The sequence below is a fragment of the Gouania willdenowi genome, chromosome 11 (assembly GCF_900634775.1).
Source record: "Gouania willdenowi chromosome 11, fGouWil2.1, whole genome shotgun sequence".
NCBI classification, from domain to species: domain Eukaryota; kingdom Metazoa; phylum Chordata; class Actinopteri; order Blenniiformes; family Gobiesocidae; genus Gouania; species Gouania willdenowi.
In genome coordinates, this window is record NC_041054.1 from 28,688,282 (window position 1) to 28,705,723 (window position 17,442).

Genomic DNA, 17,442 nt, shown 5'->3' on the forward strand with positions numbered 1-17,442 from the left:
GGTGTGATGAGAGGAAATGTGCTCTGTGCATCAAAAAAAATTGTGATTTGTTTCATTTTTTATTTTTTTACGTGTTCTTGTAGAATAATCATTAGAGCTGGCTATAGACTCATTTTAATGTGGACAAACGTGAGACACGTGACTGACGTGCGCAGACATACACGGTGCAGAAACCATGTTGTTTACATATGTCACATTGACTGAAATGAACCGCTGTTAAGGCTCGTATATAGAAAGCTTGTCACCTGAGGACGCCGTCGCTATTTAAGGAAACTCACTTTAAGTACAGGTGAACGATTGTGGGACACATGCAGTATTCCTGAAAAACAAGTGGTCATCTGATGTGTGCTCCTGGCCCGATGGCCAGATATTTATACACATCTGATAGAAAAACCCAGAGTATAAACGAAAGAAAACCTAAAAGCATTTAGTCTGTAGATGTTTAGAACTACTTGTTATGAACGGGCAGGTAGGAGGGCTGCTGTACTCCTGTTACCAAAGGTTTCCGTGTATTTCCACGTATTCTCATCAGTTTCAACGGATGAGTTTCCATCTCTACATGAAGTCTCTTCCTCACTGTCCCACGTCTGCAAATCAGTCCATTTAACAGCCTTTTATGGTCACTTTTTACTGGATCCGTCCGCTTCCCGTGCACCATCGCCTCAGCTGCAATTACATTGACACGATCGCTTCTGAACAAACGTAATGTGATTATTTGGCAACATTATACTATTTATTTCTATCATAAACCAACTGATTTTTACTTTATCTGGAATGTTTCATCAGCGTTCTCTCTCTTTCACTCTGTGTGTGTATAAGTATGTCATTTATTTATAAAGCGCTTTTTTGCAGATAAAATCACAAAGTGCTGTATAGAGCTGTGGTGAAAATACAAGTGCAACATCATAATAGAATAATAAAACATGGGTGCATATACATCATAAGATCATCATCATAAAAGGATGATAATAATTAAAATCCAGTTAACTAAAAGCTTTTCTGAAAAGCAAAGTATTTCAACAGTTTCTTAAAGTGACCACACAGTTGCGCTCCCTGAGAGAATGGGTATTGGTGCAGGTTATTCCAGAGTCTGGGTTTTAAATTTAGCTTTGGAATCTTTAGGAGACCCTGATCTGAAGACCGAAGACTGCGCCCTGAAGTGTAAGGGTTCAACAAGTCTGTGTATTATTGAGGGGTCTGGCCATGTAACGCTCAGGAAGTAAGAACTAAGATTTTGTTTTCTATTCGAAAGTTAACTGGAAGCCAGTACAGAGTAGAAAGAATGGGGGTGATGTGGGATGGATTTCTGATGAAAAATTATTGTAATGTAGTTGTAATTGGGAAAAAATGCTGGTCACTGAATTGTAATTGAACATGGGTTATTGAAAACATAATTGTAACTGAAAAATGTAATTGACCCCAACCCTGGAGTGAAGCTCCATTTCATTTGTCGTAGATTTTCATGACGTAGGATACTTAATAATAAGTCATCAACAACAACAACAAACATCTTCTATTTTTGTTCTGACAACCAGGGAACGCTACATTGTTCTATTCCTAGTGTGTCACACAAACACAGATTAATGCTAGTACCCGCTGCATAAAACAGGACTGAGGAATATGAAAGATTTTGCTCTATATATGTTGTTTGTTACTTATATTTATAATGTGTTAAGGTTTTCTTTTATTCGACTTTGACCTCCTGACATGTTTTGACTGTCCATTATCAGTCTTCCTCAGAGGTGTATTCCATAAAGGAAGGTTAACAAACTCTGAGTTTATCCATAAACTCTGGGTCAACAAACCCCGTGATGGGAAACTCTGGGTATCTGATTCCATTACAGCTGGTATGAAGTGGGTTAATCAACCCTGAGTATGTAAACCTTGGGTTACTTACGTGCACGCGCGCGATAAAAAGCCATCATCAATGGATCGAAGATGAGTCGAGCTGCCATGGCAACCACCCCGGAAAATAGATTTATTCAGCGTAATAAATAAGCCGGTGTTTGATGAATATGAGCCTGTTCTAAAGGTTGGTTCAGTCTTCAAGTGACTATAGTGGCTTAAATCACCCGTAATTAGTCACACTTTTTGTTCACTTCATCACTTTATTGCTTCAGTGACGTGACGAGCGGTGAATAATATGAATAAAAATGTGTCTGAGGAGACGTGTCAGCAGCATAGGATGTCTGCATAGAGAGTCCTCCTGTTACACTGGATATAAAGACAGTAAATGCCGCTTGATATCTAATCATTTATATTCCGTTTTTAATGTAATATTGTCGCCAGAGTCATCTCAACGTCCTAAAAAAATGTCATAAAAAAATACTGAAGCGGGATGCGAACCCACGACCCATCACTTTCAAGAGCAGTGTCACAATTCACTGCATCATCATATCTTCAAAAGAGATGTGATCTACAGATTTAACTGTATAACAAAATAAAACAACAGTCGAGCCTTAAAAGTGGATTAATTTAAATGATCATCTCCCTCCTTTATATTATCCACAGGTTTGTATTCAGTGAACTTTACTACAGACGTCAGTAGATGTTTTAATGTAGATCAACCTCTCAGTGTTTTTCACTTAATGATCTATATCCACAATGTTATAAGAAAACTACCGTTTGCACAAAAACAAAAAAAAAAAACTTAAATCAACACAACATTAGTAATGATGTGAACACGTCGGTGGTGTGTGATGTTACTAATGTGTTTCAGAGAAAAGTGTTAAGGTTTATTAAAGTGTTAAGAAACGGTGTTCAGGTGGGCGGAGCCAGGTAGAAACCCAGGGTTCTTTGATAAAACCTGCCAGCGACCAGGTTTAGTTCACGGACAATGTTGCCATGGTAACATTCTCAGAGAAGAACATACCTCGCGTTTAGGAATGAGATACTCAGAGTTTCCCTCATTTGAGGGTTTGAACATAACACGCTTTATGGAATACCCCTCAGAGGTGTCTGCTGATTGCTTTGATGTGTCCTCATGAGTTGTTTCTGGGCGTGACCAACTTGATAGTTTTTCAGGTTGGCCACGCCCCCCTCTGGCAAAGAAAGACCCAGGTGTGGGAGAATGAACATTAACAGGGATGAAGGAACATTTTTATTCTCCACACCTGGGACTCTCTTCTCCAACAGCCTAGAAACCACTCATGAGGACACATCAAAGCGATCCGCAGATGTCTCTGAGGAAGACTGATAGTTGACAGTCGAAACATGTCAGGAGATCAAAGCAAATTTACTGGAAAAAGTTTGTCTGAATAAACAAAAAACCATCACATATTAATCAAAAAGAAAACAAAATGACCTTTCTGGAATTATTTCTATTTGTTTTAGGAAATTATTCTTATTCTTATTCTTATTTTTATTATTATTATTAGTTGTTGTTTCTGTCCAGCATGGGAGAGGATATTAACCTTAGTTATCTGATACAAACCGGGGCTATTAATGGTCCAGTATTTTGCTATTTTTCACCCATCTCCATTTGTACTAAGAACTCCAACAACATAGTATTTGAGGTTTATTTTCTCAAACTCACCTGTTTTCTAGAGTTTTAGCCTCTGAAAGTAACTTTCAGAGTGCTCTTAAACACATAAACACACACATAAACACATACTCTGCTTCAGCGTGTGTGTTTATCACAGCAGTGACATGAACAGTAAATTATTAAGAGTCTTCCTTCTCCTCCTTAATCGTCTGACCACAGGAATAGTCCATTTAAGACGATAGTCCATTGTTTGGTCTGACCGTTGTGTTGCATTGGGTCGCAAACACGTCAGATCATCCCATAAAGGAGATACAAGGTGTAACGGGCTACTAAAAGTGAACTATTGTGATATTAACTGTAATACTGTAATTATGATGTAGTTATAGAGGGAGGAGCTCCGCATTCTTATAGGGGAGGAGGAGCCACAATTGTCAGAGGAGGAGTTTTCACCTAAAGACGTAATATTGGGCCCAAAAATCCAACTGGCCCGTTTGGAGCTGACTTTTTTTAAAATGTTGAATAACAAAGGAAGGAGGAAACAGAACTTTTTAACTTTGCTCTCTGAATGAGTCTAAATGAATGTATATCACTATATATTGCCCCTTTAAACAACATTTAGCTTGTGTACTGCTCTGCGGGTTGCCAGGTCTGACTGACAATCAGTCCAAACACATCATAAACCCAGCTTTGTTTCATCAGAAACCCAATTGCAGTTGTGTGTTTTAACAAGTCCACTCTGGAGTAATCTCTCTTCTGATTTGCCGAGTGATCTGTGTACGTGGTACTATATTTACATGCACACCTAAAAAATAAATAGGTGATTTGCACACACTCACAACCACTTTGCAAAGCAAATATTGCCATGCATTATTTAATGTTTAGTTTATGCCCTGTGATGTCATAACATTACTGATATACTTTGTTATTTAGTGTTTTCCCTCGTGCAGATATAAATTTGTGATCCATGCATGACGCACATTATTCTCCAATGCACGAAACATGTGTGTGTGGGTGTGTGTGTGTGTAGGTGTTCTGGTTTGTTGCCAGTAACCATCCCCACACAGAAATTAGCATAAACAGTAGCAGCACAAATGAATTAGCGCTAGCTTTAGTGCTGTGTTAAAACAGAAGTTAAAGCAACCTATGGCTGAATAGGGTGTAATATGACTCATTCTGTTCACATGGAATTAGTGCCGTGGAGTATACATGCTACAGAAGCCACTTAGCCTGATTCAATGTGGATTTACTCCATAGTGTTAAACAAATGAAGAATGAAGAGTCATAGAACTCAACTTCTCTGAATGGATAAAATCCCATTGCTGAACATTCATTATTTATTTATTTTTTACTGACCTTAATTAGATGATGTAAGAACATGAATTGTGTGTGGCTGAGTGACGCTCGTGCTCCTCGCTCGATGTATTTAATTTAAGATTTGAAGCCATACATGCACTCATACTGTCTCTTATTTTGACAATGATGGGATGCATCTTGTCAAGCAAATGGAAGAAAAGCATCAAAGTGCTCAAATTAAACTGGACAACATGCAAAAGGCAACATCAATGTACACATTGTACACAGACTGTGGTGTTTTTTATGATAGAATATTCCCGATAAACAGAGATAATGAAGTCCTTTAGGTAGAGATGTAGGTAAAGAATAAAAACATTCCAGTCTGGACTGCTTTATTCAAAAAGAATGATTTATTGAATGCAATCTTATATATGGTGGTATGGGTCTGTTACGTCACCTTCTTGCCTCTTCAGCGGGCTTGCGTGGAAAGTTTGGAGGCCGGGAGAGCACTTCCATAAGCTCTAGCTAAAGGCTAAAGCAAGGAGAGCGGTTAGCAGAAACCCCCTGGAACAGAGTAGAGCAGATGTTTATGACGACAAAATGACACCCAGTTTTTCACAGGTAAAAACCACAAAGTGCTTTACAGAACATTTCATTATCATCCCGTCTAAAGAGAACATGCAAGAACAGTCACAAATAACATGGGACACAAGAACAGGAGAACAGTGAGTCGCCAAGGGCATTGGAGGCGCGCCGTTTTAAGATGAAAAATGGGAAAACAACATAAGGAGTGATGAGGGGAAAAAAGCAGATTCTGAACTGAATTTTCTAAAGGAGAACAAAGTGCAGAACCAGGAAAAAAAAAATCTCGGCTCCAAAAAACACAGTTAGATAGCACACAGTCACAAACAAAACATAGCACGTGGGCAGGTGGGGGTCGGTCGTGGGGCGGGGGGCATGGGGTAGGGGGACTGGGGCTGGGTGAAGAGGGGGGAGAGGATATCCAGCAGCTGGGGGGGGCGCAGCATGCAGCCACTGGGCACTTCTCCACACTTCCATGAGCTGGATTAGAGGGCCGGCGAAAACCAAAGCAGAGAAGGCGTAGACTCAATAAGTTTTGCTCTCCTCTGATACAGTCAGATGTTATGGTTCAGAGCCCAGAGTTCAGCTGGCAGTTGGGGATAGGAAGGGGGGGGGGGGGGGGGGTGATGACAGAGAGTCAGATCTGTAAACATCCCTGGTGAAATTGAACACATCCTTGAGCTGGCATGTTGGGAGAGGCCAATCGGTGCTAATTAGTTGCTTTTGTTACAGGTTAGCATTCTTTCCAGTAGCCTTGGAGTCCTGCTAACAGTAATCCCATATTGGGGCATCAAACAGCAATTGACCAAGACATCCTCTCCATTCTTTCCAAGATCAATTTGATAGCATGCAAACGCTCCAAAGTAGCCTCCTGCTTACTTTTCAGTTTGTTCATCAATCATCATGATAGTGTGAGAGTTCAGTGTCCTGCCCAAACCTTCAGTGATGAGTGGCAGTCTTCCTAAAACAGCTGCCAACGTAATACAGATTTTATGATAGATCAGATAGCTGCCATCTCCAATTAGCAGCATCCCTGCTACCATGATTCCAGTTATGTAGATGTCCTTGATGTCCTCAATGGAGAAGAAAGCCAAGCACACGACCTTCCACTGGTCCAAGGAATTTATCGTGTATCTGGCTGGAAATGTTCCATCAGGACACGCAAGCTCACCTCGGCCTGGTCTTCTCATTGACAAAATTTGATCAATAGCACTAAGTGACCAGCTGACCAATTCCAGAGTTTCGGTTTTGGATGAATACGGAGAGAGTCTCCTAATAGCACAGACAGCAGACATAACAAGCAGGCAGCTGGCAGCAAGGTCAGATAGGGAGGAGAGTGGGAGAAGAAAATTCAACCGCCTTCACGAGAAGCAGAAAAGAATTGATAAGTATACTATACTTTATTTTTATCAGATCATTCCAATCTACCTTTGGATAAAACACAGTGAGGGGTTACAAAGATTCCCAGGTTTCATCTGGAAAAATCTCGTACACAAATGTGACATTTAGGTGAAAGGCAGAGTGTGTGCCGGCTAAGTGTGATAAGCATATTTGCCATGTTTCTCTTTCCTTTGGAAGCATTGATGGTGTCATTTCACTGACGCAGTCTTCAAAGCCTCCTGATAGCGTGTGCTGAGCTCTTTATTCCACCACCGTTTTCCAGTGATTAGGTGCTGTGCAGCTCTTTGCATAGCAATCAGCTGGCTGAGTGAGTGCTCCAGCTGGAAACGCTGGTGTGAAAGCTCCAGCTGGATCTATGCTGACCTCTAACAGCTTCTGTACCTTCTCCAGGGTTGGCCAGCACACCACAGACTGTGCATCCTCATTCTGCCAGCGTGCAGCGTTCAGGACGAGCCCCCACACTCACATTACTCCACAGTGATCTTTAACAAGCAGTTTTTAGCTACTTAAAAGAAAGCCATCTGTAAAGAGTTATAATAAGACATTCTGTGATATATCAAGGCCGTTCCAAGCTACATACGTAGCTGCTAGCTAACAATGACTTTACACACATTCAGTACTGGTATAGTCACAACATATTTAGTTGGATGAATGGATGGACTGTATTAATCTATAGCAGGGGTTCTCACCCTTGGGTTAGGACCCCATTTTGGTCACCAGATGCCTTCAAGAAATGTTCTGCCCTTTTAAACTTTTTCTACCACTTTTCCACGTGTTGACCCATCATTGTCACTTTTAGCCTCTTTTCACCATTTTTCATGCTTATTTTGGCAAATTTAAACACATTCACAATTTGTCATGCCCATTATTTTGCCAGTTTAAACCAATTGTTCCTACTTTTTAAAATACATTACCCCACCCCAACCATCTTTTTACTGACTTGGTTGGATGGACCCCAAAAATCTCCCCCCTTTATTCCCCTTTATAGATGGTAGTGTCTGCACGACTGTTCTTTGATGTTCATGTCAGTGTTCAACCACCGTCAGCTACAGTGGGGGTCCCCGCTCTCTGGAACTTTCATTTTGGGGGTCACGGGCTGAACAGGTGTAAACTACTTCCTGTTCTTCATTCTGGCTTTTTAATTATTTTTTTGGGTGAACTTTTCGGCGCCAGCTAGCGAACGCTCAGCTAACTGTTCCATGCTTCTTATAATCACCATGGCAACAGTTCATTAGTGGAACTATGGGTAGCGGTGCTTCATTGAAATCAATAAAAAAATAAATGTACACTAACAGCAAATGTTTTTTTTGTATTATTATTTATAATGTCCTATGATAAACTACAGACAAACTGATTTCCCTACAGTAGAGAATAATTAATGACTTGATTGATGAAACATCTCTGTTTAATCTCCTAATGGCCCTTCCTTCCTCCTCTTGTTATGCGTGTTGTGCAGCCGCCTGCAAAGACTCCAAGAGGGCCCTGGAGGTTTCCCAGCATGCCGAGGACATGGGTCTGATCCTGGGGGCCTGCGTTGGTGGCCTGGTGGTCCTCATCCTGCTATTGGGAGCCATAGTCATCATCATCAAGAAGGGGTAAGAGGCGGGTTAGAGGGTTCACTTCACACTCTGTTTCTATGTGGGGGCCTCTTTTTCTGCTGATGGAGTGAATACATCTCCATCCCACTCGACACCAAGTGTTTTGGCAATGACAGTGAATTATAACGAGGGTTAGCGGAATGGCAGAGCATTAATCCGAGACCGCTCCCTCTGCTGCCTCAGCCACGCTTTTGTGTTTCATCTCATCTTTTCATTTCAAGGTCTGTGTGTCGGCTGGATGCATTCAAACGTAATCCTGCTGCTGCTGCTGCTGCTCTCCACCTGGAAACTACCTGCATCGCTGTAGACCAGTGTTTGTCAAATGGGGGTATGTGTACCCCTAGGGGTACGCAATGGCACTACAGGGGGTACTTGAGAGAGAGAGAGAGACAGAGAGAGAGAGAGAGAGAGGAAAATAACAAATAAAGTGTCAGTCTTGGTTCCTCTCTAGGCGTGAGATAACCAGAAATGATAAAAAAAAAAAAAAGAACAAACACAAATAAATGTATTCAGGAGCCACTGAATCATGGTTTTTCAACCTTAGGGTCGGGACCCTATGTGGGGTCGTCTGGAGTTTAAATGGGGTCATCATTTTACTTTGTGAATCTAGCTCAACTAAAATTCAGTAAAAGAAAAAAAAAATATCGCAATATTTGACTCACAAATAAATGAGAAAATGACTTTCATTGAAATTGCAGAAAAAAAGGGGCCCTCGGGCCCCTAATTTAATTGTGTGTGGCATAATCATAATCTACGTTGAATTACCTTTGAAACGATATATCACACGACAATGTTCCCATTAATTTAGAAACTACCAGAAATGGGGAGTGGGTCCCCGGGCCCCAATTTAAAAACAAAAAGGCTCCGCTGAGTGTCTCATCATATTCTTTCATAGAGTATTCATACCAAACTGCATTCCGATTTAACAAGAACTAACGGAGGAGTAGTCATTTGAAAAATGCTGCCCCCCTGTCGCCCCCGTGACGTGTACAGGGTAATGGGCCCCATTTATATATTGGTATGTGCCAATGATTTGGTACCACCAACCGTAATATTTGACTTGCAAATAAATGAGAAATTGACTTTCATTTTTTTTTCTTTTCTTGGGGCCCCAAATCAAAAATTGGGCTCCGGGCGTTGATGCGTACACATCTATAGATTATATCTACCACATTTCAGTCTGATCCATTCATGAATAACAGAGATGTAGTGATTTTAACTAGTGTACACAAGAAGAAGAACAACAAAGTGAGTGGCATTTAGAGTCTGGTAGCCCGGCCTAAAAATAGAAAGGAATTAAATGTCTAGAAAAAATAGGAACAAATGTATTTGGGGTTGCCAGAAATTATTGATTGATAGAGTTGTTTTTAGTTTTCTAAGCAAAATATTAGTGGGATAAAGAGGTATTTGGATTCAGAAATAAGAGAACTGGGGTACTTGAGCTACATACGTTTGAGAACCACTGGTGTATATTATTCCTCTTTTGCTCATCATTGTAGGACGCTGGGAATATTCAATCAAGCGGTACGTTCTCCCAGTGCTCACATGAGGCGTGCAGCTGTGAGGTGCCACTGGATGAGCCAGTAATTGGTTAGGAAGGTTGACTTTTGCTTTATTTTCTGTATTTTGTTCAGGGATTAAGAGAAACTCCTCTGCCTGATGGAATTCTCTCAGCACAGTGAATAGAGGGTAAATAAATGGGGAAGTCTGGGAGAAACCAGTGGCTGATAAGATTCACTCTCCGACACAATAGAAAGCAGCAGCAGCAGCAGATCTGTGGGTTATTAGCTGGCACATGGTCCACACTGTGCAGGATGTGTTGGTGTGTTGTGCAATCCTTACTGGAATTTCACATTCTCCCTGCATCGTAGGGGGTTCAGTGTGTTGCTGCGTAAACCCCAGAAACAAAACTAGGAATCTGTTCACCAAAATAGGATTTTCATTCTACTTAATAATAAAGCTTCTTCCGCGATTTATTATTTTACGTTTTACATTTTTTTCTTCCAAGCAAATTATCTTGTTGTATTGATCTCTACTCCTACACTATGTCTTTGTGTCTCTATCTGATAAAAAATAAAATATGTTTTCATTAATACCACTAATATTTCTTCACAGTCCAAAAGTGTTTCTGTCCATTAAAACACTTTGGTTTTTGATTTGATTGAAAAGGTTGAATGAACTTCATTCAGAAAGTCCTTGGACAAAGGCTCTAATGTGAGAGTTTGTACTTGTGCTGATCTGAGCTCAGCCAGGATCATTGGGACACATTTGAGCATCTTCATTTAGCGTTTCTAAAAGTCATCTGAAGAAGCCATTGTCACCTCTGTTTTCTCCTCTCTCTCTCTCTCTCTCTCTCTCTCTCTCTCTCTCTCGACCCTTCCCTTCCATGCTAATCAGAAGGGACTTCTATTCTTACCCTTACTACCCGTAAGTGACTCCTCTCTCCATCCTCCTCCCCAACCCAACGCTCTCACCTTTCCCCTTTGCCTGCCCTTCCTTCCTTGGTTAACTTGAGGCCCTGTTCACACGGAGACAAAACAAAAGCGTTTTCCCCTAAAATGGGTAATTATGTGTGCGTCCACATGAAAAGGCAGAAAAGCTGTAGTAAACATACCAGGCCTTTTTGTGGCCCTGTAATGTTGCCACAGAAATACAGCATCTATTTGCAAGCATGTCTGGATTAGGAGTGGAGCTTTTTTCTATTTTTTCTTCCTTTGGTCATAAAAAGAACCACCAGATGATTTTTAAGGCTGTGCTGCAGTTCCTGCATGACACTGGAACATACGGGAGGATCTAGTCGTTACAATAGAGGGCAGTAGAGGGCAGTAGTACGCCTTGTGGCGTCTACTCTGCTGTAAATACAGAGGAAGAAGAAGAAGACACCTGAGAATGCACATAAAACTCATGTTAGAAAAAAACAAGGACATACGGAAGAAAAGGAAAGAGTTGGAGACAAAAACATGACAGGAGATTTGCTTGTGGACCGACGACAATTCGGAGCTACTGCTTTGTTGCCATGGTTACTGTTGTTGTTGTGGGGGGTAGCGCATGCGATGGCGTATACGCTGTCCGCACGGCGCCTCAGTGGGTGGCGTTCAGACCTTCTCACTCTGAGACCCGTTTTCAGAAGTTAACGTATTCGTCTTCCAAATCGTTGCCTTGTGGACGCAAAGCGTAAACGATAGAAAACTTGACCGTTTACATTAAAACTTGTCTCCATGTGGACGGGGCCTGAGTTGAACTGATCATTGCTCCAAGGCTCCACCCCCACCACCCCCTCCCTCAACACTCTTTGGCTATCACCATATCTCACTGTCACCCTCATCCCATTCCAAACTTGTAGCCCTTAGATCCTCAGATTTCCCTCCTCGAGTCCAGTTGTCATTTCCTCTCTTTTCTTCCTCACCTGTCTCACTCTCTCACTCTTTCTCTCTCTCCACCTGTTTCCCTCTATCCTCCCTCCTCTCTGCTTACAACTCCACAGCAGGAAGAAGGTGGCCATGAACAAGACGGCCATGTCCTACAGGCAGGAGAAGAGCCGTAAGCTGAGCGCGTTGGACTGCAGCATGACGGAGCAGAGCACGCTGCAGCAGGACGAGCGTATGGCCCACTCCTTCATGGACGCCCACGGCTGCAACACACGAAGTAAGACCGAGATTAAACATATCAGTAGTTCACTGTGATCCAGACCTTCAGCATGTGTTTACTGTTCAGTGTCCTCTGCCACAGAACAGCTGTAACTGTCATATAACGTACTATTTATACTAACGTACTATTCATACTAACATACTACTCATACTAACGTACTACTCAGACTAATGTACTATTCATACTAACGTACTACTCATACTAACGTACTAAACATACTAACTTACTATTCATACTAACGTACTACTCATACTAACGTACTATTCATACTAACGTGCTACTCATACAAACGTACTACTCATACTAACGTACTATTCATACTAATGTACTCAACATACCAACATACGATTCATACTAACGTACTATTCATACTAACGTACTAAACATACTAACGTACTACTCATAATAACATACTACTCATACTAACGTACTATTCATACTAACGTACTACACATACTGATATACTACTCATACTAACGTACTACTCATACTAACGTACTACTCATACTAACGTACTACTCATACTATTGTACTACTCAGACTAACGTACTACTCATACTATTGTACTACTCATACTAACGCACTACTCATACTAACGTACTATTCATACTAACATACTACACATACTATCGTACTACTCATACTAACATACTACTCATACTAACGCACTAGTCATACTATCATACTACTCATACTAACGTACTACTCATACTATCGTACTACTCATACTAACATACTACTCATACTAACGTACTATTCATACTAACGCACTACTCATACTAACATACTACTCATACTATTGTAGCACTCATACTAACATACTACTCATACTAACAAACTACTCATACTAACATACTACTCATACTAACATACTACTCATACTATTGTAGCACTCATACTAACATACTACTCATACTATTGTAACACTCATACTAACATACTACTCATACTATTGTAACACTCATACTAACATACTACTCATACTAACGTACTATTCATACTAACGCACTACTCATACTAACATACTACTCATACTATTGTAGCACTCATACTAACATACTACTCATACTAACAAACTACTCATACTAACATACTACTCATACTAACATACTACTCATACTATTGTAGCACTCATACTAACATACTACTCATACTATTGTAGCACTCATACTAACATACTACTCATACTATTGTAACACTCATACTAACATACTACTCATACTATTGTAACACTCATACTAACATACTACTCATACTAACGTATTACACATACTATTGTACTATTCTTACAAATGTACTACTCATACTATTGTACTACTCATACTAACTACTCGTACTATCATTCTACTCATACTAACGTATTACACATACTATTGTACTATTCTTACAAATGTACTACTCATACTATTGTACTACTCATACTAACTACTCATACTATCATACTACTCATACTAACGTACTTCTCATATTATCCTACCCCTTGTAATATCTAGTACGATACATTTAATCTTCTTATATTATACACCTATTTACACTCTAAATATACATTTACAGCATATACACATAATTAATTGATATATATATCTATATGAATATACAATTAATGTGATCCACTATATTCATTCATTTGTCCACACATACACAAGTATATACTCACCTATTTACAATTTTATCTCTTTAACACTGATGCTTCGAGAAGATAAACTTTATGTATTTATGTTTAAATTGCTCTAAATTCAGACATTTTCTTTATTTCAACACACAAACTATTCCACAAACCAGATACCACTTACTGACACAAAAAAGCTTTTTTTTTGTTGTCCATGAGTGCAGTGACCGAAAGTTTACTACAACATTATGAGCAGCATGTAAAATGGTCCTGGGACCGGCTTCAAGCTAAAAATCAAACATCCCCTTTTCAAAATAAAAGCATCTTCATTCGTTTTTTTTAATGGGTTAGGGTCACTTACATTTTTCAGTTACAATTACAATTAAATTACAATTATTTTTTTATCCTCAGAATGTCACTTACAATTTTGTTCTCAATTACTAAAGTTCAATTACAATTAATCACATTTACCAAGCCTGAAATAAATAACCTAATAAAAGTTAACTTTTCCTCTTTTGTTAGCTTTCTGTTAGCATCTCTAATGATAACTGGTCCTAAATCGTCTGTAAAAAACACTAAAAACAAATATCTATCATCTGTTTTAATTCCTGTTTATTGGTTACCTTGTTAGGGTTCCTAATCATTGAAAATATTGATATTAATATTTTTGGTGTGGGCGTCTGAGTCTTTTTAGTATCAGTATACTCCTCAATTCATTTTTTTTTAAAAATTGTAAAATGTGGTAAAGCTTGATATGAAACATATTTTTGTGTTAAATTATAATTGACAATTTTAGAATTTTTCATGGCAATTACAATTACAAAGTCAATTATTCAAACTCTATTACAACTCTATTACATTTTCATTTTTAAATTATAATTACAATTATAATTACACCATAATTGTAAATTATTACCATTTTTTGCAATTACAATTATAACTGACCCCCAACCCTGCTTTTGTTAATAGAGCTCTTGTTTTGAAGTTAACAGGAAGTTTCGTCAGCAGTAAATGTCGGACAATATGGAATCTCCGAGATGTTTTATGGATCAAATGAACACATGTTGATATTTAGCCTCAGTGTGTTTCAGGTTTTTATCGTTGTAGGTTCCAAATGCATCATGGGAAAACTTGGAAGTATACTTCAGTAGGAACATTTATCATCCTAAACATAATTATAGTATATACTGTAGTAGACAGTATATACTCATTGAGTTTGTAGTGTACACTGTAAACATGAATAAGTTACCAGAAGTCAAAAAATTGAAGCAATTGATGGCCTACATTTTTTAAGTCAAATTTTAACAGAATTTAAAAGGTTGGATGACTGGATCCTTGTACTTTTTGATTAAAGTTAAATTCAAGTGATAACCCTATAATTTATTTTTTAAATAATCCCTATTTGAAACAACAGAAATAACAGGACTTCATCATTCTTAGTATGTAATTATTAAGTTGTACTTACGTTGTATTTTGAAGATATGCTTATTTATAAGCAAAATATGGTTAAAGTAACTCAAAAAAAGGGAAGAACATGTTACACCAACTTGACATAACTAAGTTAGTAGAACTTTAAACATAAACTATTTAATTAGTTTGAGCGTTGGGGTTAACAGTGTACATTAGTGCCATACTCTCTGCTCAGGCTCCTCTACAGGGTGTTTATCTTCTTTCCCAGATGACCAGCGGAGCTCTGTGAATGAGTCCAGTAGTTTACTGGGAGGCTCGCCCCAGCGCCACTGCCGCAGGAAGAGCTCGCCGTACCACACTGGGCAGCTCCACCCCGCGGTGAGGGTCGCTGACCTGCTCCAGCACATCAACCAGATGAAAACCGCTGAGGGATATGGATTCAAGCAGGAATACGAGGTATGAAATCCTTACAGTTCTTTTTCTGTTTTGGTAGAGTTGTTGGTGTTTATTCTCCTTGTGGGCGGGGCTGTTGTTGGTCATGTGCTCGCTGGTGTGGGGCCTGGTGGGTGGAGGATGGTAAATGATTGGTTGGCTGCGCAGTGCCACATCACCTAAAAAGAAAGATCTTTATAAAAGTATGGAGGGCCAGGTGAAAACAGTGGTTCTCTAACTTTATTGGCTCAAGTTCCCCCTTTCTCTTATTTCTGAATCCAAGTCCCTCCTTTGTCGCACTACAACATTTTGCTCAGGATTCTGTGAAAAAACATCTATAGATCATCATAATGGAATGAATGAGTGATAACACACATTTGAAAGAATCTCATTTTGTAGCTAAGTGAATGAAACAGTATTTAGTGCCTCCTGGTCATCTCCCTCCTGATGTCACACTATAGTGAGCGCAGCATTAGCTGGTTTGTTGCTACTGCCATCATCATTCCATTCATCTGTCTGTTCTCATTGTTCTGGTTACTGGTTTCATCATGCTTGTGCACCCTCTTTAATAACCATGTTAGTGGTCAAACATCTTCCACTGCAGGGAAAGTCCTACCAGCATTAGCATGTGTTTGTTTGTTTGTTTGTTTGCTAGCAGCTAACAACACAATTTAGACAGCACCACTTCCAGGTTTGCAGGAAACCAGAGGGACTAAACCAAGTCATGTAAATAGGGGTGTTTGGTGGGCTGGTGTTGGGACAAACCATTTGTACAGTTTGCGTCATTTTAGTTTGTTATGGATTTTTAAAACATTGGAGGTGAATGAATTAACATTCATTTATTATGGATGCTTGGATAATTCATGTTTTGTTGTTTTGTATGTTGTTTATGGGAATTTATGTTGTTATTGAGTTAATTGATTTTAGATTAGGTTTGGTTGGCCTGTGGGTGGAGTTACAGGTTTAGAACAGCCTATAAATGGAGGCCAAAATCAGTATATTTCTTTTCTTATTTTGATTGTTTTTGTTGTCATTTTGGGAGTTGCTGGTAATTTTTAGCATGATTTTCATTTTTAACTAAAATAAGCATGATAAAATCCCATATTTTAATGCTTTTATTTGTTAATTTTCCTCTTTCGCTCTCTCTCTCTCTCTCTCTCTCTCTCAAGTACCCCCTGTAGTGCCATCGCGTACCCCTAGGGGTACATGTACCCCCATTTGAGAAACACGGGTCTAAATTTCTTTTTTAAATGATTAGGGTCATGGAAAAAAATGTAGTTGAGCTTGATTATTTGTATAAATTAAAATGCACAGAAGCTCCTGCCAATGCAAAAAAATGAAAATCACGCCCTTTGTTTTTTAGAGAGATGTTTACAAGTCGTACGGTAGCTATTACAGAGCTTCCCTTTTTTATATATTTCCATTTTTTAATGTTTCACTTTTTACATCTATCCCTTTTTCCCTCTTTCCCATAATTTACTCATTGAGTGTCATTCAAGTCTACAGACGTGAATTGTGTTTTTCGGCTGGGGTTGCTAGGAGACAGCGTGACGAAGCTCTTCTGTGAATATCTAGCTTGTATCATGATGGAGTGACCAACTGATGCCATGTAGGTGGCAGCAGCGCACCTTTAAATGAGAGATCACCTGTAATGAGCAGAGCTCAGAGGGAGAGGAAAGGAGTTTATGAGACAGAAAATGGCGCTGATGATGCTGAAGTTCCCACCATCACATCAGCACACAGCATGTGACCAGAGCATGTGTGGAACTAAGTGGACTATTGAGAGTGTCACGATGGTGAGAGAAAACGATCAAAAAATGGGGCAAGCAGTGACACTCGGCTTGTCCGGGAGGAAGAGGAAGTTGCGTGTGTGGAGAATGACGGGGGAGAGACTTGGAGGAATGAACAATACAGTAAGAAATCTATTCAACTCTGACATAGATAACAAAATAATAACAATGTTGCTATCAAAAGCCCAGTCTCAG

The 17,442-nt window shown here is 39.5% G+C and overlaps 1 protein-coding gene across 4 annotated transcripts in view; it reads left to right on the forward strand.

Moving 5' to 3' along the window:
• ptprua (protein tyrosine phosphatase receptor type Ua) overlaps positions 1-17,442 on the forward strand; it is a 389,498-nt gene that overhangs the window by 292,038 nt on the left and 80,018 nt on the right. For 2 of the 4 annotated variants that reach the window (XM_028461775.1, XM_028461776.1), the window contains exons 14-17: positions 8,217-8,355; positions 10,756-10,785; positions 11,843-12,003; positions 15,294-15,481. In XM_028461775.1, coding sequence (XP_028317576.1) covers positions 8,217-8,355; positions 10,756-10,785; positions 11,843-12,003; positions 15,294-15,481 — 518 coding nt within the window. The remainder of the gene's footprint in view (positions 1-8,216; positions 8,356-10,755; positions 10,786-11,842; positions 12,004-15,293; positions 15,482-17,442) is intronic. The other 2 variants (XM_028461777.1, XM_028461778.1) reach the window with 1 other exon arrangement.